General features: G+C 47.3%; 1 protein-coding gene across 1 annotated transcript in view; it reads left to right on the forward strand.

Moving 5' to 3' along the window:
* Nucleotides 1–23,701, forward strand: part of LOC144159746 (thromboxane-A synthase-like) — a 63,976-nt gene that overhangs the window by 22,430 nt on the left and 17,845 nt on the right. Inside the window, exons 2-4 of the mRNA XM_077691443.1 lie at nt 11,337–11,389; nt 16,533–16,629; nt 18,179–18,304. Of these exons, the coding sequence (XP_077547569.1) occupies nt 11,337–11,389; nt 16,533–16,629; nt 18,179–18,304 (276 nt within the window). The remainder of the gene's footprint in view (nt 1–11,336; nt 11,390–16,532; nt 16,630–18,178; nt 18,305–23,701) is intronic.

Consider the following 23,701-nt stretch of genomic DNA (forward strand, 5'->3'; position numbering starts at 1 on the left):
CGAGTGCCCTCTTATTTCTTCTTTACTGTCTTTTTTTACTGTTTTTTCGGTATCGAAATTCGCACCCCCCCGCCCCCCCAAAAAAAAGAGAGAAAAAAAAACAGTCTCTGGGACCGCTTATGCACCCAGCCAGGGTTGTGTGGAAGACGTTCATGCTTTCATTGTTTTTCTGGGAAAACCAAGATGTCGCGAATTTAATTAAGCGCACAACGGGCGGAGAGCCGCACCTTTGCGGTCTTGCCAGCAGAAAGGCCGATAATTTGTATGGGAGTATTGAAAGACGCGTTTTCCTGTGCGACTGCGTCGAAGGGGCCTGCGAGACGTCTATGTTTCTCTTGTAACGCCGGCGAAATGCCAGTTGTCAGGGGTAGTTGCCGCTTTAGAGCGTGCAAAGAGCGGGTGCGTACTGGTCGGTATAGTTACACTAGGTGCGAGGTCATTACAGGTTTCACCAACTATCAATAGAATGGCCCCGCCGGCCGGACGGAGAGACTTCCACACGAACTTCCCCGGTGGGGGCGACGCCCCCACCGGGGAAGCTCGGTGGGGGCACGGGCCCCGTTGCCCCCACGTAGTTGACGCCTATGGATAGGCGAGCGAGTTGGCGATTTGCTGTGCTTCTTGGAGTTCAGGAATTGAACTATGGAGGCCGAGTCACAGTTTGTGAACGTTATTGCAAGAAAACAAAAACATTCCACTTAGTTGTTCCCTTTTTAAACAGTGATAAAGCACTGAAAAAGCCGAAATTCGCTTGAATATCCAACAAGTAAAAACTGTTTTAAAAGAATTAGTTTTCGAAGTGGCTTTTGCAATTTCCTAGTATGGGCATACCTTTTACCCTTCCGAACGCCGACTTGTGATACCAACATACGCTCCCTGTAGACCATCCTTTCTTTTGCTGTATTTCGTTTTTCACAGATGGCGAAAGAAGAGATTTTCCCTCTTCAAAGACCTGGGAGTGCCAGGACCGGAACCGAGTCTAATATTTGGACATCTTCTTGAAATTAAAAGACGAGTAAGACATTAGTTTGTTCTCAGTAATTGCTGTTTATTTTGTGAAATGTGCTTGAGGGCCTCAGTTAATAACAAAGCAATTGTTTGCTTTTCCCTTCATGACAAGTTATGAAAAATATTTGCAGTAGGGAAGAGCTCGGGTATACCTTTGCGTTCTCCCGCAAAGAATTGCGGCGGTACTTTAACACGTAGCCCCGCCATAAACTCACGACAGTGCAGGAAGGCATAGAACATACTTTGAATACGGTACGAGAAATACTGTTTGAGGAAACGGCATCTATAATTACTTAGTTTGACAGTTTTACAGCGCCATCACCTTATTTTATTGTTTTGTCAGTCTTGTGAACAGAATTGCTACTTGGCAGAAAATGCTGCGATGGTCAACAGTTATTTTGCGACCTATTTCGTCCTTAAAATATGGAGATAGTAAGATATAGAGAGAGGTTGAATACCCATCAAAATTAAAATAAAACAACGCTGCTCGACTAAAAACAGGCGAACTGAACAATACAACTTCGACAACTGCAGTTAAAAAAAATAAAACGTAAAGAAACTTTTATTAGAACAACCATGTAGTTTCTCGGACTGTCGTCATATATTTTATTGCAACGTCCCGTTGCCCGCACCAGCGTACATTGCCTTTAGTTCTAAAGCGTCACCCCGTAGAAACAAAGCAAGAAATGACAGGAGACTTTTTCCTAGTAGAAAGTGTTTGAAAAGCGTCATAAAAGTTTAGGAAATTTGTTCTGTTTAGAAGCACCCAGACCACCAAAATCCATAAAGTAAAAGAACCCGAAATTGAAAAATAAATGGCGTTGGAACATTGAAATAAACAGTTACTCTCGTTAGTTCTGGTAACGTTTGAGAGGTTTATTACGTCGCTTTGTTCAGTGCTTGCGGCTAAATCACGCATTAGTTGAGGATATTGTGGTTTACGAAAGGGCTTCCTGGCTGTACTCTTGCGGGGCCACTATAACCGTTTTGTCGTTTTACGGTTGTCCCGTCGTGCCGTTTCACCTCCTGAACTTGATGCGAAAGGCATTGAAGCAAATGTTTCGCTCGATATTGTTACATGATATCATTGTCTACCTATGTACCGTGGCAACGTAAATCCCCAAATTGTTCCGGTTTATTTTTGTGCGGGAAGTTTTGTCTGATTGCACTGCACGGTAGTGGCATAATCTCAAATGCCTTGTCTTACCTGAAACTAAGATGGGAATGAAATTTTAAGCAACTGATCTACAGTAGTAGGTGATGGGTAGTTTTTGTACTTCTGCGAATAGTAAATGTCGGTGTATGGTTCATTTTTTTGCTGGACCAGTCATAATTTACCTCAGAGCACCTCCTTATTTGGAGGCACTCTGCCTCCATCAACACATCCCACCACACAAGTGGGATGGCTTTGTGGCATTCCACATCATGTACAGGGTGTCTTGAGGGCGTTGTCGATAGGAGGAAGAAAAGAAAATTGGGCCCATCTCCCAGCGAGGGGGACTCGAGTAAATGCGTCGCATAGGGGGTGGGTGTATTGCGTTAACGTTTAGTGTTTGGGGAGTTGGTGGTAGTGAATGCGTTGTATCAGCAGCTACTTGACGTAGTCAAGGATATAAGGCGCGTTCGTAGCCTCCCATTCTCTGTCGGCTTTGTGGCGCAGTGGGTAGAGCACCATGTACATTGCGTTCCGCCCGCAGGGTCGAGGGATCGAAACCAGGCGGCGGATAGTATTTTTTTTTATATAGTGTAGGGGGAGGGGTGCGGACTACGACTACGGACGTCAAATTGGGTGACATCGTGAGTTACTGAAATGCTCTGCATTTAAAACTTTATTTATCCAATCTGTTGAATGCTGTCACTCCGGAGCAGTGAGGGGAGTCCTCAGTTCAGGACTGCCTGGCTGTTGCCGACCTTCTGTGCCCTATTCACCAGCCGAAGCTAGGAGCAGGGGTCAGAGCTGGTCAGCGCCGCCGCCCAATGTAAAAGGTTAGGGTTGGGATTGGGAGAGAGGTGTGGGATGTTCGGGCATGCACACACTATGTGGTATAGTGTTCCTGATGTGGGGGAGAAGATGCACTGAGGGGAGTATTGGGTAGGGAATATTTTGTGCCAGTGCGCGTTGTGGGGGAAGGTGTTAATTTGGATTTGCAAAGTATAACTCCTTCCTCTTTGGTGAGTTGCTTATGTTGGTGAGGAAACTGTAGGCGGGATAGTCGGTAGTGAGAGAGGATGTCGTTGTGTATTAGCCGGGGTTGGGGCGTATAGTTAGTGGGGTTGGTTGGCAGGCGGTTGTGGCTTTCCGCAATGGCCCGGTGAAACTGCCTCTCGAGCCGCGGTATGTGCCGCTTTATTGCCGACTATGCCTGAATGACTTGGTGCCCAGATAATGCAGAGGTCAGATAGATGAGTCTTGTTTTCGACAATATGGAGGGCTGCTTGGGAGACGGTGCCTCTCAGCAAGTTGCGACAAGCGATAAAAGCTGAAAACATGCACCTATTACAACCAATAAGGCAGGATGAACCTCTGATGTGGTCTATATTACAGTATACAGTCATGAGTGCAATACTGTGCTATACCGTTGTGTTATTCCAAAGTAACCCGAACTTTGGCGACGCTGGTGGCGTACAAGTCAATCGCTACATTCACGGCGAGTGAACACACCATGACGAAACAGAACGTGCCCCAGAGGCAATTAGGCGCTGTTGGTGGAGCTTGGGGAGACTGGCCCGTTGGTTATTCGCGCTGCTCTTTGGCCGATACGACCCTCGCTCGCAAGTCAGTAGTGTTGATAATGAAGCGTTTGTGAAGGCTTTGTGAAAATGTTTGTGCTTATGTATTAGTGCAAATTGGACGTTGTTATTCTGTTCGTTTTTGCTTACATTGTAATTTTTCATGTATGTACCCCTCCACTGTAATGCCAGTAATGACGATGTGGATAAACGAATGAATAAATAAATAAAAGAAATTGACGTGGACACGGCATCTAATTTGAAGGCAAGATAACCTGTGGTCATTAACGGTGACAGAGTGGATCCCTAGAGCAGACAAGCGTGGCAGGGGGCGGCAGAAAGTTAGATTGGCAGATGATATTGTCGCGAAGACAAGAACGATGCAGTTGTCTTGAAGGAGAAACACGTTTATTGGAGCTAACTTGTGCTCCCCTAACAACTCGAAAGAATACAGAGGCGGCGAAGCAGCGGTCAACAAAGTGACTTGCACAGGCGAGTGTCGTCGAATCGAATGCCCCGGCGTCCGCACTGCAGGCTTTTTTAAGAGCGAATGCTCTTTATAAGCGACCCCAAACCATCCACCGCCGGCGTCGGCGGCGTCGGCGGCGTCCGCAGCGCTCTTTAAAGAAGAAACAGCATCCGGCGCCAGGTTTCGATCCGAGGACTTTGCGGGCCGCAGCCCGACGCTCTACCGAATAAGCCACGGACGCGACGCTGATATCGGTGTCAGAACGCGCCTTATATCTTTAACGCACTCAAACTACGTCCTGAGCGGCGTGCGTTGGCGACTCAGCGGCGTTATAGCGGCTTGATAACTGCGTGGTGTACACGTGATACTACAAACCCGATGGAAGAGATGGAAGAGAAGGCGGCGAGGCGGTGGGCTGCGGGGGCCGAGCGCAAGCGCCGCAAGCGGGCCGACAACCGTGCATTCGCACTTTCACATTCTCCCCCTCGGGGAAATGCGGGGGAATTTTATCTTTCGGCGCGCGTGGTTCTCGAAACGTCGATTCACATCGAGAACATAGTAGATCCAAGAAGATTATTCTGGGCTGTTCACGTTAGATCGGAATGCTCTCCCTATCACGACAGATAACACATGCGGCACAGAAAGAAAGAATGGAACACGCGCTTCCCTTGGCGCAGAGATAACACAGACAGGCGCAGCCGGGCGGTAAAAGCAAAACACAAAACAACAAACCCAATGTATGGTTCGCGACATTACCCCCCCTCTAAGAGTGCATCGACCCGATGCTAACATAATCGACAGTTCGAAAATAAAAATAAAATTCGTTATCGTCCGTAGAAAGGTTTTAAGCGAACCACGTGAACGACTTCGGGCCGTGTGCGTCGTCGTGATGTTCCGGAATCACCATCGGGGATCACCTCGTAGGTAAGTTGGCCGACACGTCGTAGAATCTGGTAGGGTCCCAAATACCGTCGCAGGAGCTTCTCACTGAGTCCGCGTCGTCGGATGGGAGTCCAAACCCACACACGATCCCCTGGTTGGTACTCGGCGTCTCGGTGTCGGAGGTTGTAGCGGCCCGCATCCACTAGCTGCTGGTCCGTTATACGAACTCGAGCGAGCTGGCGGGCCTCCTCCGCACGTTGAAGATATCCGTGGACGTCGGCGTTGAGATCGTCGTCTTCTACGTGCGGAAGCATGGCGTCGAGCATCGTAGTCGGCCTTCTACCGTAGACAAGCTCGAACGGCGTCAGCTGCGTTGTCTCCTGGATAGCCGTGTTGTACGCAAACGTGACATACGGGAGCACTTCGTCCCAAGTCTTGTGTTCAACGTCAACGTACATTGAGAGCATATCTGCGATTGTCTTGTGCAGACGTTCTGTTAGTCCGTTCATTTGGGCGTGGTATGCCGTCGTTCTTCGGTGATCCGTGTTGCTGTAGCGTAATACTCCTTGCATCAGCTCCGCAGTAAATGCCGTTCCGCGGTCGGTGATTAGGACTTCCGGGGCTCCATGTCGCAGCACAACTTGGCTTATAAAGAATTTTGCCACTTCTTGTGCAGTCCCCCTCGGAAGAGCGGCGGTCTCTGCAAAGCACGTCATGTAGTCTGTCGCTACGACAATCCACTTGTTCTGTGATCGTGACGTAGGGAACGGGCCTAAAAGGTCCATTCCAATCTGTTGAAATGGTCTCGATGAGACGGAGATCGGTTGCAGAAGTCCGGCGGGTCTTGTCGGCGGCGTTTTTCGTCGCTGGCAGTCACGGCAGCTCCGGACGTAGTGGGTGACGTCAGAGGTAAGGCCGGGCCAGTAGTACCTCGCCTTGATTTTTCCAATAGTGCGCGCTGTGCCGAGATGTCCGGAAGACTGGTCGTCGTGGCACGCTTCGAAAATTTCGTCACGAAGGTCCGCGGGGATGACGAGAAGGTAATTCGCTCTTGTTCCGGGGCTGAAATTCTTCTTCACGAGGACGGAGTTTCTCAGGCTGAATGCTGGTAAGCTGCGTTTGAAGGTCCTAGGAACGGCAACGTTGCATCCCTCGAGGTACTCGATTATGACGCGTAAGTCGGGGTCGGCACGCTGCTGGGCGGCTAGGTCGCTCTCCGTCACGATCCCGAAGAACGCGCTCTCTTCGTCAGCGTCTTGTGGTGGTGGGTCGACGGGGGCGCGGGACAGGCAGTCGGCGTCGGAGTGTTTCCTGCCGGATTTATAAACGACGGTAACGTCGAACTCCTGCAGGCGCAAGCTCCACCGCCCAAGACGGCCAGAGGGGTCCTTCAAACTGGCGAGCCAACACAGCGCATGGTGGTCTGTTACAACCTTGAATGGCCTTCCATACACGTATGGGCGAAATTTTGAAATCGCCTATATAATAGCCAGGCACTCTTTCTCAGAGGCAGAATAGTTTTTCTCCTCCTTCGACAGACCACGGCTGGCATAGGCGATTACCCTTTCGCAGCCGCTTCGCTTTTGGACAAGGACGGCACCCAAGCCTATATCACTGGCTTCCGTGTGTATTTCCGTTTCGACGTTTTCGTCGAAATGAGCGAGCACGGGCAGGCTTTGCAGGCGTTTTTTCAGCTCGCTGAATGCTTTTTTTTAGTCGTTGTCCCAGCTAAAAGGGGTGCTATTTTTCGTCAAGCGCGTGAGCGGCTCTGCAATGCGTGCGAAGTTTGCGACGAAGCGCCGGTAGTATGCGCACAGCCCGAGAAATCTTCGCACGCCCTTCTTGTCTTTCGGCCTTGGGAAGTTCGCAATGGCTGAAGTTTTTGCCGGGTCAGGTAGGACTCCCGCGGCGTTGACGACGTGGCCGCAGAACTTGAGTTCCCCGTATGCGAAACGGCACTTTTCAGGCTTCAGCGTCAACCCCGACGTACGAATGGCCTCGAGTACAGACTCCAACCTTGCAAGGTGTTCGTCGAAAGTCCGGCCGAATACCACTACGTCGTCGAGGTATACGAGGCAGGTGTGCCACTTAAGGCCAGCTAGCACAGTGCCCATGACTCTTTGAAACGTCGCTGGTGCTGTGCACAGCCCAAACGGCATCACCTTGAACTAGTATAGGCCGTCTGGGGTTATAAATGCAGTCTTCTCTCGGTCTTTCTCGTCCACTTCAATTTGCCAGTAGCTGGTCTTCAGGTCCATCGATGAGAAGTACTTCGCGTGGCAGAGGTGGTCGAGGGCGTCGTCGATTCGGGGGAGGGGGTATACGTCCTTTTTCGTGATTTTGTTCAGTCGCCGGTAGTCAACACAAAACCTTAATGTGCGGTCTTTCTTCTGTACGAGTACGACGGGCGCAGCCCAGGGGCTTTTCGAGGGCTGTATAATGTCGTCGCTGAGCATGTCGTCGACTTGAGTCCGGATGGCTACCCGTTCGTGTGAAGAGACGCGGTACGGTGACTGTCGGGTGGGTCGGGCTCCATCTTCGGTAATTATTCGGTGCTTCGCTAGAGGGGTCTGACGTAGTTTTGCGCTCGACGAAAAACATTCGCTATAGCGACGCAGCAAAGCCAATAACTTGTTCCGTTGTTCTTGCGGTAGCGCCGGATTCACGTCGAAAGGCTGCGGGAGCTTGAAGCTTTCTACGGGTGTGCGTTCAAATTCGGCGACCGCGATCACGTCACTTGCTTCTTGCGCTTCTTCGAGGAATGCAATTGCCGCGCCCTTGTTTAAATGCTGGTACTCCTCGGTGAAATACGTAACCAAAATGTGGGATTGGTGGTCCTTGAAGCGCGCAATGCCTCTTGCGACCGACACACCACGGTTGAGAAGCACCCTTTAATCGGTGTCTACGATAGCGTCGACGTCAGGAGCAGCATCTTCACAGTAGACTGCGACCATCAAGCTTGCGCGGGGTGGCAGGGTGACATGATCATCGGCAATCCTTACAGCAGCACGTCGTTCGGGGTTCGGTTCCGGCGTCATGGAGTGATTGGGGGAAAAAGTTATTGACTTGGTCTGCAGATCGATTATGGCACCGTTGTCCATCAAAAAGTCCATTCCAAGAATTACGTCGCGGGAGCAGTTAGGCAGAATGACGAACGCCGCAGGGTACGTTGTGCCGTCTGTGGTGACGCTCGATGTGCACGTTCCACTTGGGGTCACGAGGTGGCCTCCTGCTGTGCGTATGTGCGGACCGTCCCATCTGGTCATAACTTTCTTCAGTTTAGACGCAAATGGTCCGCTCATTACCGAATAGTCAGCTCCCGTGTCTACGAGGGCGACTACGTCAAAGCCGTCGATGAACACCTTGACGTCAGATGCAGTCTTCCTCGAGTTCCGGGTTCGTCGTGGCGTCGTATCTCTGCTTGTACGTGTTGACAGTCGGGCACTGTGCATCGTCGTTGTCGTCGTCGCGCCGTGTAGCTGTCGTCGTGTTCAGGAGTCTCGTTAGGGCTAGGTCGGGTCGTCGGGTTGAGGGAATGTCGGGAATGATGGTCTTCAGCGAGTCGCTGCGTCGTTGGAGGGTTTTCATTTTTCCGCCGTTGTGCAACTTTACCTCCCGAAGTTGCTGCTTTTAGTTTCCCCCGCGTGGGCTGGGGGACCTTCCACGTGAGAAGTCAGCACTGCTGCGGCAGTTCGGTGACTGATACGGGTAGGGCGACGGTGAACGGTTGAAGCGGGCTGGTCCTCGGTTGGTGTTTGAGAGGTATTCTTCGATCTCAGCAGGGCGCTGGCTGTATCGGGGGCGTGGGGCGTCGACGGAGAACCCTCGCAAACCGAGCCTCTTGTAGGGACAGCGACGGTAGATGTGGTCGGCCTCTCCGCAGTGGTAGCACAGCGGGCGATTATCGGGCGTTCGCCACACGGCGGCCTTCCTTGGCGTCTGGTATTGGTCTACAAGGCGTCGGGCGGGCGGCATTGAACGGCGGTATGGCTCGGCCTCTTGACGACGGGTTGGAGCAGGGCGGGGTTGACGAACAGCCGAGGAGTAGGTAATGGCTTGTGGTTCGCGGGGTGCTTCCGATGGAGTAGAAGTTCCCAGTGCGTTTTGGACTTCTTCTCGGATTACGTCGGTCAGGGAAGCCACTTGAGGTTGCGGCGTCATTGGAAAAAGCTTCCGAAGCTCCTCCCTGACCACTGCTCGGAGCTTGTATCGGAGCTTCCATTTGCGGCACCGATGGTCTCCGAGAACAGCGCGTTGACAGGGCGGTCGTACTGCCTCGTTCGAATTTCTAGCGTCTTCTCCATCGCGGCCGCCTCAGACGCGAATTCCGCCACTGTCTTCGGAGGGTTACGGACTAGACAAGCAAAAAGCTATTGCTTCACTCCTCGCATTAGAAACCTGAGCTTCTTTTCCTCGTTCATTTCAGGGTCCGCACTACGACAAAGTCGCTTCATGTCCTCAACGAAAATCACGACTCCTTCGTTGGGGTGCTGCGTTCGAGTTTCAAGCAAAAGCGCAGCTCGCTCTTTTCTCACCACGGTAGTGAAAGTCTTTAAGAACTCCCTTTTGATTTGCGTCCAGTCGGTCAAAGAGCTCTCATGGTTCTCGAACCAAGTTCGAGCAGCATCTTCTAAGTAAAAGAAGACATGCCGGAAAGTTTCTTCGTCGTCCCACCTGTTGAAGATGCGGACGTGCTCGAGCTTCTCCAACCATTCTTCGGGGTCTTCAGCGGGGGCTCCCCGGAACGATGGCGGTTCTCGGGGCTGCTGTAGGATGATTGGCGACGTTGTTTCTTGCACCATGGTGTTGGTTGCAGCGTTCCTTCTCTTGGGCCCTTCTGCCAGAAGACCGAACTCGGGTAGCAATCCTTGCAGTCGAGGGCTTTCTCTGGTTGGACTGGCTTGGCGGCTTCGACATGTCGTAGAGGGCATAAAGACTTAGTACCCCGCACCTCCACCTCCCTGCTGTGTTAAGACATGATGGTTTCGCTTTAAAAGCGCGTAATAGGACTTAGGTGCATCACCATTTTTTTGCTTTGTTTTAGCTGTGAGTGTACTAGGGGAAAGAAATTTGGTCTCGTGAGAGAGAGAGAGAGAAATAAAGATTTCTTGTAGAGTTTAGCGGGTAATCCTGACGACACAATTTGTGGCAAAAGCTTACCAAGTTTCTTAACCGCCGGACTGTTCATGCAGTATACACACCAAGCCAATGTCTGAAAAATAGGTTCGCATAGTGGGGTTTGCTTCATTATTGAGGCGTTTTTTGCTGCTATGCTGTTGGCGTTTCGTAAGCATGCAGAAAAAACACCCCAATAACAGCTTTACTTTCGGCCCCTCACCAAAGCAGCCTACCAAAAAAATATTGTCATTTTTTGCTATACATAATAGTTTTAGGCACCTGCTTCTTCTTTTGAGATGTGGAACTTGTTGCTGCTTGTTTAGATGCGCATTTCGGCAATTTGTTGTGCTTTGGGAGCGAAAAATGTCATATTCAAATTGAGCGGTGTCCATACATTGCAAACTTTCTTTTTTACAGTTTGTGTGAAAACGATACGATTCAAAAAATAGAGCGCGACTTGGACAACGATGGTAAAGAAGGACGACGGGACAAGCGCTCACTTGCAACTAACCTCTATTGAGGCATCGTCTCATATTTACACATGTATCATCAGGAGCATGCGCACGCGCACTTCGGTACACTACATGGAACTCATCAACCAGATAACATGATCAAATTGACGCTTTCAAAGATTCAAACTCGCTGGCACGCAAAAACACAGAAGTATGGCTGACGCACTTGTCCCCTTTCTGCTTAATATAAAACGCTTCCTAGAGCTCCCTCACCACTGTATTATCACTCCTGCCGAGAATTCTAATCTGCTCAAAGAAAGGTCTCCATTTTTTCAAACGACTTGGCAATGCGCGGGTGAATGCGCGCGCGTATCATTGTTAAGAGAAGAAGTATGCTCGCGAGCCCGGTCATTCACACATCTGCCCGCCTGGCGAATGTAGGCCTCCTCGCATAAAAGCGTTCCATGTAGTGTACCGAAGTGCGCGTGCGCATGCTCCTGATGATTCATGTATAAATGAGACGATGCCTCAATAAATGTTAGTTGCAAGTGAGCGCTTGTCCCGTCGTCCTTCTTTACCATCGTGTTCCAAAGCGCGCTCTATTTTTTATTCACAATGCACCAACTTGCCCAGCAGATTTGCTTAATGAAAACGATGCGTTTTCGTTTGTTTTTCAGGGCGGCGCCATACTGTTTGAGGAGTGGATCAAAAAGTACGGTAACATTGTCGGGTAAGTGCGGATACTGGGTGCAACACTGTTAGCAACTAAATAAAATCTTTTGGGTTGTGTCTGTTTAATATGGTTTACGTTTTTGTATTTCCTTATGTGTTTGTACTTGTAATATGATTGAAACATGGAGCGCGAGTTGGGCAACGACACAAATAAAGAACGAGGCAACAAGCGCTCACTTGCAACTAACATTTATTGAAACATCGTCTTGTATTTATACATGAATCACTAGGAGCATGCGCACGGAATACACTAAATTCAAAGCACCAAAAAGATGATGGACCCAATCAAAGTGAAGTTTCCAAAAATTCAAACTCACTGGCACGCAAAAGCAAAGATGCATCACTGATGCACCTGTCCTTTTTTCTTCTTCCAAGAGCCCCCTCGTTACAGTACTATCCCTCCTGCCGAGAAGTCGCATCTGATCCAAGGAAGGTCTGCATTTTTCCAAAGACCTGATAGGCTTGCAATAGTCGCAATGCGCGGCATTGTGTCCGTGATCTGTTTTGTGCTTTCCATTTAGTGTATTCCAGTGCACATGCTCCTAGTGATATATGTATAAATACGAGACGATGTTTCAATAAATGTTAGTTGCAAGTGAGCGCTTGTCATGTCGTTCTTTATTTGTGTCATTGTCCAAATCGCGCTCTATGTTTCTATCATAATGGGCCAACTCGCCCAACAGCTGTGTTTAATGTTCTAATTGTAAGCTAATAAAATTTTTGCATGAGAGTAAAACTCGTAATGTTTAAACTGATAAAGGGTCGTGTTTTTATTTTCATTTGCGGAAATAGTCTGTGTTACTTTGTTGTAACTCATAAGTGCGCAGTTTCAGTGTTTTCCTTTCTGCAACATGCTGCGAGTTGCTGCAATCGAATTGTGAAATGTATTAACTGAATTGATATATATTAACGTGGGAAGAGGGCCGTGACCCCATTAGGCGGTTTTTGCCTTTAGCCCTGGTCTCCTGTTGGATATGTACACTGTTGAAGGAATAACTAAAACATAAATAAAATCAATAAATAAAAAATAATTCGTCTGGTAACTGATCAGCAAATGTTCGTCACCCCATTTAGGGTAGCCCGAGCAGTAAAGCCGGTATTAAAAGGTGGTTAATAAATAAACCTAACATTGGCCCTTTTTTACCTCTGATGTTTATGAATATGTTCGGCTTCGTACAACTTTATATTACCATTATGGTGACACGAAAGCGCAAAGAAACAACGACAACCAGGGGAAACGATTACGACGGAATGAAGCGCTACTAATAACTGAACTTTTTTTGAAAAACGCAATCATGTATACATGAATAAAACACACAAAATAAGATGCTGCATCACTTTGGCCAGGCACAAGCGAACCTTCTGTTAGAGAACTTCCAGATAGTCTACTTCAAGATTAGACACAAATGGAGGGGGCACTTACACACTTATCACCTATTTTTGGAATGCAGGCTGCCTCCATGATTTCGCGCGTGTTTTGGTCGCGGCGTCCATATAAAATAGTTCTTTCTTTGCACACGGGATGGCTTCTACATGACGAGCAATGCGTGGCCAGGTTTGAAAGCGTGTCAGTTTTTAGGGCGCTTTTATCTGCGCGCAGCCGGATATTCAAACAGCGTCCAGTTTGCTTGATATAGGCGCGTTTGCACTTCAACGGTATCTTATAGACCACCGCCACACGGCAGCCCACATACGAATGAGCGTGTTTGACATAACAAAAGCCGGATCCTGAGCATGAAATGGCGTTTCTTTCGACCGCCGTTGAAACAGTTGAAATCTTATCAGGGGCAGTAAGCAATACATCAACATTAGGCGTTTCGCCACTTTTTTCAAACAGTGTGAAATCTTGTGCATGTAGGGCACCTGTCTCTGCCCTGTCTCGGTTACGCTCACAACAACACCCAGACTTCACCCATTTCACGAGCTTCTCACATACACTCGACAACAGGTTATCGGGGAACCCAACATCTTTCAACCTACCCCCTGCTGACCAAAGCTGGTGCTCGCAGAATCAGGAGAGAATTTTGAGAGGGCCCAATAGATGCACGATGTGTGTCGAGTGTTGCGTATCGCAAAGTAGGCAGTTCGTCGGCGCAGCGCACGAGGCTTTCCAGCAGATGACACGCCATACCGGAAGTCAATCGGCGAAGCAATCCAGGGGTTCTTGCGCTGCTCAGCTGACATGTCTGTGATGGCTTGCGAATACAAGCCGAAGTCAAGTGAAATGGATCACGCGACTTCCGCTGGGGTGGGTAGCGAGACTAAACGTCAGCCTGTGAATGCTTCCCGCCGGAACGGTCCAGCACGAGGATGTCATGGCTAAGGCGTTGCGCTGCTGAGCACGAGGTCGCGGGTTCGATTCCCGGCCGCGGCGGCCGCTTTTCTGGTGGAGGCGAAAAGCAAAAACGCCCGTGTGTTCGAGATTTCGGCGCACGTTAAAGATCCCCAGGTGGTCAAAATTAATCCAGAGCCCTCCACTACGGCGCGCCTCATCGCCTTCGTTGCGTCGGCGCGTTAAACCCTACAATCAATCAACGAGGATGTCATGCTCTTAAAGTCGAAGAGCCCAGCGACCAAGACGGCCCGGCGGGTTTTTCAGCGACAACCAATACAATGCGCGGTCGTCCACAACAACGTCAAAAGAATGACCGTACAAATAGTCAAAATTTTGTAAGCGCCTACATGATGGCCAAGCACTCCTTTTCGGTAATCTAATAATTTAACTCGGGTTTCGTGGGGCAACCCTGGCCTGAGCGAAGGCGTAATCATCGAAACAGGCTTCTCGTCGGGCAACCACTTCACAAATGCCGGCACCGCTGGAATGCGTTTGAATTTCTTTTAGTTCGGTCTGGTCAAAGACCCGCAGAGTAGGCGGTGAAGTGCGTTGACGCCGTGACTTAGCCAAGGTTTTATCGCAAACCTTAAAACAAGCGTAAATATCACTTTCCTTTCCGAAAAGCGTCCGCGATTTTGCAATGATGACAGCAATACTTGCATTCCAAACCAAAGCTTTCCACACAAAAAAGTTGCGAGTTGAGGCTCACACGAACACTAACAGATCAGTTGCTTTCAGTTTTTCTGCTTTCTCCTCAGTAAGGTCCACTGTCGCAATAATATTATACTAGAGTTCAAAGAACATTACTGGAGTGTTGACCCAAGTTGCATTAGCACAAGTCGCCGGCGTTAACAGTCAGTCACCATGTTAAAACACCAGGCCCTCTCCTGAATTTACTAGACACCCCGCGACCTCACCAAGTTGCTTCATAGTTTCCACAGCCAACTCCATGCATTCTTCCCTGCTACAAATAACGGCAATGTCGTCGACATAGACAAGCAGATTGGCCTCTGCTTCCTTCAGTTTGATCCGCCATTTTTCTTTTATATTGGCACTCAGGCACAGAGCCTGAAGGTAAACAAGAAAGATCACTGGGCTCAGGTGGCAGCTCTGGCGTATAGAACATTGCACACCATCATCGCTCCCAAGTTCTTATTCAGGATCAACCACCCAGTGCAATTCTTGTATGTTAGAGCCACTCAATCTCTAGTAACAGAGCCGACGATGATATACTCTACTCTTTGGCTCAGTTCAAGATAACTTCGGATTTGGTCTTTGGACGAAAGCGATGCTTTAACTGCGAAGACTGACAGGTTGGGAGGGGGGGGGGGGGGAGGGCGAGGAACTTGTTTACTTAGCGGTGGACTCGTTTGCGGTCGTCTCGGCTTCCACTTTGCTCTCAGGCGGTGTGTACTTTGATCGTTGGTTTCACTTTGATTACAACGGCTTTGACTTTTGGAACATCGCTATTTCATTTTCACACGCAAAAAGTTTGTCGTTTCAAGCTTGATCGTCTTTAGACAGAGAGGTTTCTGGTTTTCATTTATTCTGTTTGAATGAAAAATGAGGTCGCTTCTGGAGCGCGCTCCTAAAAATTCAAAAGCTGGAGTAGCTCGCTGTACGTATATTCGGTCAGTGATAAATAGCGGGGAAATATAATCCTGCTGAAGCGGTTCTAAATCCTTTTTAGCCGAAGAAGAAAATAAACGTCCTGAAGATTTCAAATCACACAGGCGACGTAAATCTCGGCAACAATTTTAGCGGGGAAGAGTTTGAAACCATGTCGAGTAGTAAGTAGTTATATTTGACTAGTGGCTATTAGCCGCAAGCAGGAAAGCAAGTTAAGGGAATCTAGAGTTACTGGATGTATACCAGTTGCGAAACTCCCCTTAGGTCTCATGTATCAAAAGCTGGTATTCGGTTGGTGCTCCCTGCTCTGGGGAAAGTTAAGGAGCCTGTCGTCTGTCGGCAGAAAGTTTAAGTAGTACTCAACTGCTTGAGGCTGCAGCTGTAAATAAAAAAAGCCGTGAAAACTAAAGTGAATTTATTTACGCAATGTCTTTTAATGAAGTAAGGAAGCATTATTTACAAAAATATTGTGATCAAGTAATAGTTTATCGAAGTTCAGTTCTTGGCCCCAATGGGCGCGCCACTACGACTCCGCTTAGCTTGAACGGAGCAGGTGGGATTGCGCCGCCCGGTTTCTAAAGCGGAGTTTCGCAACAGAAGTATATATTGAAGAACTCTGAGGGGAATCTGGAAGTATGTTTTGCACGACATCGTTTGCTTGGACAGTGCGTGTGTCATCGCATGTTCGAAGCTTGTGTTGATACTATTGAACGTAGGTCGTTGCAATATCAAGGTTTAAAAGAGGACACAGGTCACAGTGCGGTAACCTGTCAAGTGTATGGGCGGAAGTTTGTAATCGTAAATGTTCTCTGGACAAAAAGCAGTTTTGTCACTTAGGCTTTAAATCAGACAAACAGAGCGCGGATCTTTGACAGCAATAAAACGTCTGAATTATCGACCCCGTACTTTCAATGCTATGCACGGCAATACCGAGATAAAAAGTAGCTATAGGTTTGGAGTTTTGAACAGGTGCGCGATAGGGTGGGTAGTTCTACCGGCTCATGGAAAAAATGGGGAATGTGTGTCTTGACAGAATTGAGCGCTAGTTTGCTGTAAATCGTCGAAGTTTTCACTTACCTCTCTGCAATGCTTGTGCTGCGTGCAGACTGAAAGGAAAATGCGTGGCGGGACAATTAGAGCTAAAAATGACTGCCGAATTTCCCAAAATTCTTCTTAGGTTCTACAATGGTGCCCGCCCTTTTTTGCTGATCAATGACCTGGACATCTTGAAGAAAGTGCTAATAGAGGACTTCCACAATTTCTCCAACCGAGGGGTGAGTTACCGCGCCATGTTCCTCAAATATGCATACCGGTTTATTCCCATACAAACCTGATTCTCAAATTTTCCGCGCCTGCACAAAATCTAAATGCCGGTCTAAAAAAGCACCATAACGTACTGTTACAGAGTGAGCGATTATAATCAATATTCAGAGAACCACCACGCGTAACGTACAGAATATCGCAAGATTTGCGTGCCCTGCTTACATCATCCAATAACAAACGTAATGTGCCAACTGGCTGCCGACCTTGCAACAAACCGCATTGCCAGGTGTGCAATCATATGACTACATCCATAAGCGCAAGCAACACGGCATTTAACTTCAGAGTAAAGATAAATGGGAACTATGCTTGCGACACGAGCAACGTGGTTTGTCTACTTGAATGCGATATCTGTAAAATGTAGTATGTTGGCGAGACCAAAACCCCCTTCCGGCAGCGGTTCAATAACCACAAAGCTCATATCTCTACACTACCTCACCTACCGATATCAAAGCATGCCGATGTCGCGGGACACTCATTTCACCATATCAAAGCGATGATACTTGAGTCTGGCTTCGGTACGCATCATGACAGGGAAGTCCGCGAATTCTTTCTGATATTTAAATTTGAAACAAAAGCACGGGGTTAAATGAAAGCGCAGGAAAACGTAGTTGCATGCATCAGCGACCGTAATCAATATTGCTATCGACTTCTCTCTCCCCCTAATGTTTGTGCGCGTGTGTGCTTGGCATTGCTTATTTTCTATACTGCACATGCCGGACTTATTATTATGTTGTATTCATCCGAAAAGATTGTCCATGGGGCCTCGGTATATTGAATTTGAATTGTTTACTTTGTCATCCCCTCACGTGACCTTGCAACGATCACCTTTATATGCTCTGTGACTACAGCCACTGCGGTTATTCTGACGAAGGCCGGTCCCTCGGCCGAAACGTTAAACCTATTATTTTAAGCCAGAAGAAATAGTTCAGAAAACGGTTGACTCACGAGTGAAAACAAAAACAGTATTTTACTGACGTTTCGACTGGAGGCCCAGTTTTCATCTGAGTTCTCAGATGATGGTTCTCAGATGAAGACTGGGGCTCCAGTCGGAACGTCAGTATAACCCTGTTTTTGTTTTTAAACGTGAGTTAACCATTTTCTCAACGATATAAATATATCGTTCAGAATATATATATATATATATATATATATATATATATATATATATATATATATATATATATATATATATATATATATATATATATATATATATATATATATATATATATATATATATATATATAGAAAGAGAGAGGGATAGAGAGAGAGAGAGAGAAATGGTGCAACCTACAGGTTTTGTGCTCCTCTAGGGTGGGTCAGGTGAACTGCTGCAAGTGCACCGTATCAACCCACTGTCACGGTTTCAATGCGTGTAGTCAGCGATCACCTGAAGACTGTACTCGCTACGCAGTTTCTTACGCGCAATGTCATTCGTTTTACGATTTATTTATTGCCACGTAAAGCAGACATCTTATCTTTGTGTTTTTTTCTGTACAGACGGTAATTGGTGTCGGCTATGTCCCGGAACTGGAAAACAGGATGCTTATAAACGCAACAGGAAATCGCTGGAAGGAACTGAGGAGCATCCTAAGCCCTGCTTTTAGCCCCAACAAGCTTTCCCTGGTGAGGACTGCCGTATTTTTCACTTTGGGATGATATGTGGCCATACTTTTTCCGTGGTCGTTGCGTGTGCGAAGCGCGTCAATGACGAACACGGTTTATCTAAGAGGGACTTGCCGCAATTTCTAGACATCGGGACGCGCCCGTGGCTGGTAAACGTTCTACTAGGCAGCATTGTTCTATCTGACTGTCAGACATCTCAGTGAATGTGTATACGGCGAAGCAAGGCAAAATGCGTAATACCGGGAAAATGCGTTGCTAGGTCAGCACCCGCGAATAAGTTTGCCGCAAGAAAGCCGGAATGCACTTGGTCTGAATTTTTTAAAGCTATTATACATTGGCGTTTGCGAAAGCTAATGTGATACACCTGTTACCACAAGACTATGTTATCCATAGAAGCGTGCATGTATCCGCTTCAAAGTGCACCTTGGAAAAGATACAGCAGTATTCTCGTAGAAAGTTCCGTGTGGCGAAATATCGATGGTAGCCAACATGCAGACATTTTGCGGTGAAATATTGCAGTTTTCTCGCACTGTTTGAAGGCAGAAACAAGGGATGTACTGCGGTCAAAGCCTGGGATCATCCACCATCTAATAAAGGCCTTAATGTCTTTTGCGGAATCAGTGTAGGAGAGATATGTAGACGTTAAAATGAGATATGGAAAGGTGGTTCCGTTCAATCCGTTTCCTCGGATTAGAAAGTGTCACGCTGTTGTGTAAGTAGGGTGTTTATTCATCTCAGCGAACCAGAGATTGTTCTTGGCAGCGGGGATAAGATTTTGTTGGGTCCTCACTTCATTCAAATGAGCTGCAAGGAGAAGTATTTCGGAGTGAGCGCAGCTTGGTGACGGCGATGTCTGCGCGCCGCTACTTATTCGTTGTATCCATAGGCAATTTATTAGATTCCTTCACTCGAAAACTACGGCGATACCTCAACACTCAACATGCAATGAATACGAACGTATGCCTCCATTGTTGCCTGCTTCCGCTGGCGTCCTTGTCCGCAATGTTTGCTTCACTATGTGCATGGCGGCTACAAAGTAGAGACGTGGCTACCACATAGTTGAACGTGACTTTTATTGCTTTATTTTACACCATGAGTTCCGTGATCTTCATCAGGACACTTTGAGTGGTGATTCGTTCTTTGGGCCCTAGCGCCCAATGATTCGTTCTTTGTGCCCAAGTAATATTGTTAATTGTACATCTGATGCTCTGTTCCACACGTTTTTGTCGCACATGTAAATTTTTCGTTGTGACACTGCTTGTACATTTGACGCGCTATTGTGCAGATTTGTACCACTTATTCTCATGTCAGTTTTCTTTTTTTTCCCACGTGATGAATCGTTTTCATGTATTTGCATATACCCCCCTGCTGTAATGCCTTATTGGCGCTGCAGGTAATACGAATAAATAAATAAATAAATAAATAAATAAATAAATAAATAAATAAATAAATAAATAAATAGCGCAATTAAGGCAGCTCCACTGCTGGGCAAAAGGCGTCAAAATGGATGGAGCGCAAACTTCGACATGTGACAAAACGTGGACATGGCAAGGCGTACATTTGCAACGCAGGCGTGTGCATTTTTTGTGCTGCTTCTCGCAGACGTTCGTCGTCCAACAGGGTGCAAGCTCATTTACCTTGTGCTTCCTTCTAACGCAGCCTCTAAAGAAGATGTCGCAGCCAACAACACAACATGCGCCACTGTTTCTAGAACTCAGTCTATTGTGGTAAAGGAGGAACCAGTTGCTTTTGTATTATCAGAAAACTATCACAAGCAAGGCGGTGACAGGAATTGCAATATTTTATGGGTGACGTTGACCGTGACCGCCTAATCAAAGTAATGTACAACAGCGAGAACGATGAAATCAAGTTCCACAATATAGCAACATTACGGGTTGATAGTAAACTTCTGATTAATGCCATGCGAAATGTTTTGTTGGGTTCTCAGAAAGTATGTGCAAACTAACCCAAGTAAAATTTGTGTGTTGACAAATTGCTCAAATGCTGGTTTCTATTCTGTGTAATATCGAGTGAAGCAATTTTGCGCGGAAGCCATGAAGGACAAAAAATTACGCTTTGAGTATTGTTGTGACAACTTGACTTTTAAAAAAAATATATTTTCATCACCTCAGGCACAGATGTTTTGACGTAAAAAATGAAGATTAAAAAACTGGCACTGGCGTAAAATCATACTCGCTAACAATTTACACGGATAAAGGGTTACTCCTGAAGACCAGTCATAAAGCTTCAATTATGCATGGCATGTGTTCAGCGTCTTCTCTAGGCTGCCAACAAACCTTGTAGATGAGCTGGGATACCTGTAGTAATGGCTTAGGAATAATCTCCACGTCTTGCTTTGGACAACGCAATTCAAAGGAAGTTCTTGAAAGCTGTTTCACTGGGTAACCACAGCGTTCACTGGAGTAGGATACGTCCTCTCATTGAGAACCAGAGACCGAATTCACGACTCGCCTGAAAAAAACGTGACCAACTGGGTGTTCAAGTTGGTAATACAGGACAGGGTCGTACGAAATCCTGCTTCCGAATGTCTCGAGAGAGGGCAGCGCTACTGAGCTAGTGGAGCAGCTTGTATGGATAGTTGCACACCAAAGCGATACGAGACTTCACTGTCGCAACAGAAAATACGCAAACACGGGAGCGCGCAGTCCAAACATTTGGCAGAGGTAGTACGTGTACTCGGTGCCTGAGACACTTATTTGATCAGCGAGTGAGCAAACGGGCGCGTTTTTGAGTGGAAGCGGAGAGAAAGGGCAGAGTTCTAAGGGTGAAAGAGAGACAGGAAGCAGGTGCAAAAACTACCAGCTTTAACTCAAGGGGAAACTATAGCTATTCAGGCGGATTTATGCTATGACAGTGCACATAGCATAAGTTGAGTACGAGTTGCAGATGAGCGCGAGTTGAGTAGCGGTCATGCGGTTGAATTTTTTTAGCGATCTAATCTTAACGCTGTTGGAGCACAACGTTCTCGGGATCCACTTGTTTAGTGTACTCACTCATCTCGTCTCGCTCAATTTCTCAAAAGCAATTAATGAGTCCATACCTCGGCAAAGTTGGCGCGACTCACTCAAACTCACTCACAATTTTTTTTCGAATCACCACTCACTCAAACTCAGACTCAATGCTGAGCAGCACATCTACGCTCACTCAAACTCAAACTCACATTGAGCGCAAAACTCAGAACTCACTCGGACTCAAAACTCAAAATGTACTCAGAACTCAAAATGTACTCAAACTCAAAATGTAATCAAAACTCAAAATGTACTCAAACTCAAAATGTACTCAAACTCAATATGGACTCAAAACTCAAAATGTACTCAAAACTCAAAATGTACTCAAACTCAAAATGGACTCAAAACTCAAAATCCACTCAAACTCAAAATGAACTCAAAACTCAAAATGGACTCAAAACTCAAAATGGACTCAAAACTCAAAATGTACTCAAATTGAAAATGTACTCAAAACTCAAAATATACTCAAAACTCAAAATGTACTCAAAACTCAAAATGTACTCAAAACTCAAAATGTACTCAAAACTCAAAATGAACTCAGAACTCAAAATGGGCTGAGAACTCAAAATGAATTCAGAACTCAAATGGCCTCACAGAGATTGAGACAGTGAGAGAGTGAGAGTGAGAGTGAGAGTGTGAGAGTGTGAGACTGTGAGTGAAAGTGAGAGTGGGAGTGGGAGTGAGTGAGAGTGAGAGTGTGAGTGTGAGTTTGAGTGAGAGTGAGAGTGAGTGTGTGAGTGTGAGTGTGAGTGTGAGTGAGAGTGTGAGTGTGTGACTGAGAGTGAGAGTGTGAGTGTGAGTGTGAGTGAGAGTGAGAGTGTGAGAGTGTGAGTGAGTGAGAGTGAGAGTGAGAGTGTGAGTTGAGTGTGAGTGTGAGTATGAGTGTGAGTGAGAGTGTGCGTGTGAGTGTGAATAAGAGTAAGAGTGAGAGTGAGAGTGAGAGAGTGAGAGTGTGAGTGAGAGTGAGAGTGTGAGTGAGAGTGAGAGTGTGAGTGTGAGTGTGAGGGTGAGTGTGACTGAGAGTGAGAGTGTGAGTGAGAGTGTGAGTGAGTGAGAGTGTGAGTGAGAGTGTGAGAGTGTGAGTGAGTGAGAGTGAGAGTGAGAGTGAGAGTGTGAGTTGAGTGTGAGTGTGAGTATGAGTGTGAGTGAGAGTGTGCGTGTGAGTGTGAATAAGAGTAAGAGTGAGAGTGAGAGTGAGAGAGAGTGAGAGTGTGAGAGTGAGAGTGAGAGCGTGAGTGAGAGTGAGAGTGAGAGGGAGAGTGTGAGTGTGACTGAGAGTGAGAGTGAGAGTGAGTATGTGAGTGTGATTGTGAGTGAGAGTTAAAGTGTGAGTGTGAGTGAGAGTGTGACTGAGAGTGAGAGTGTAAGTGTGAGTGAGTGAGAGTGTGAGTGTGAGTGTGAGTGAGAGTGTGAGAGTGTGAGTGAGGGAGAGTGAGAGTGTGAGTTGAGTGTGAGTGAGTGAGAGTGTGAGTGTGAGTGAGAGTGTGAGTGTGAGTGTGAGTGAGAGTGTGAGTGTGAGTGAGAGTGAGAGTATGAGTGTGCATGTTAGTGAGAGTGAGAGTGTGAGTGAGAGTGAGTAAGAGTAAGAGTAAGAGTCAGAGTGTGAGAATGAGAGTGAGAGTGAGAGTGTGCGTGTGAGTGTGAATAAGAGTAAGAGTGAGAGTGAGAGTGAGAGTGAGAGAGAGTGAGAGTGTGAGAGTGAGAGTGAGAGCGTGAGTGAGAGTGAGAGGGAGAGTGAGAGTGTGAGTGTGAGTGTGAGTGAGTGAGAGTGTGAGTGTGACTGAGAGTGAGAGTGAGAGTGAGTATGTGAGTGTGATTGTGAGTGAGAGTGAAAGTGTGAGTGTGAGTGAGAGTGTGACTGAGAGTGAGAGTGTAAGTGTGAGTGTGAGTGAGTGTGAGTGTGAGTGAGAGTGTGAGAGTGTGAGTGAGGGAGAGTGAGAGTGTGAGTTGAGTGTGAGTGAGTGAGAGTGTGAGTGTGAGTGAGAGTGTGAGTGAGAGTGTGAGTGTGAGTGAGAGTGTGAGTGTGAGTGAGAGTGAGAGTATGAGTGTGCATGTTAGTGAGAGTGAGAGTGTGAGTGAGAGTGTGAGTGTGAGTGTGAGTGAGAGTTAGAGTGCGAGTATGGGTGAGAGTGAGAGCGTGAGTGTGACTGAGAGTGAGGGTGGGAGTGAGGGTGTGAGTGAGAGTTGAGTGAGAATGAGAGTGTGAGTGTGAGTGTGTGAGAATGTGAGTGAGAGTGAGAGTGTGAGTGAGTGTGAGTGTGAGAGTGAGAGTATGAGTGAGAGGGAAAGTGAGAGTGTGAGTAAGAGTAAGAGTAAGAGTGGGAGTGAGAGTGCGAGAGCGAGAGTGAGAGGGTGAGTGAGAGTGAGA

Source organism: Haemaphysalis longicornis, unplaced genomic scaffold (assembly GCF_048455015.1).
Source record: "Haemaphysalis longicornis isolate Haplotype H1 unplaced genomic scaffold, Haemaphysalis longicornis Haplotype H1 scaffold_10, whole genome shotgun sequence".
NCBI classification, from domain to species: domain Eukaryota; kingdom Metazoa; phylum Arthropoda; class Arachnida; order Ixodida; family Ixodidae; genus Haemaphysalis; species Haemaphysalis longicornis.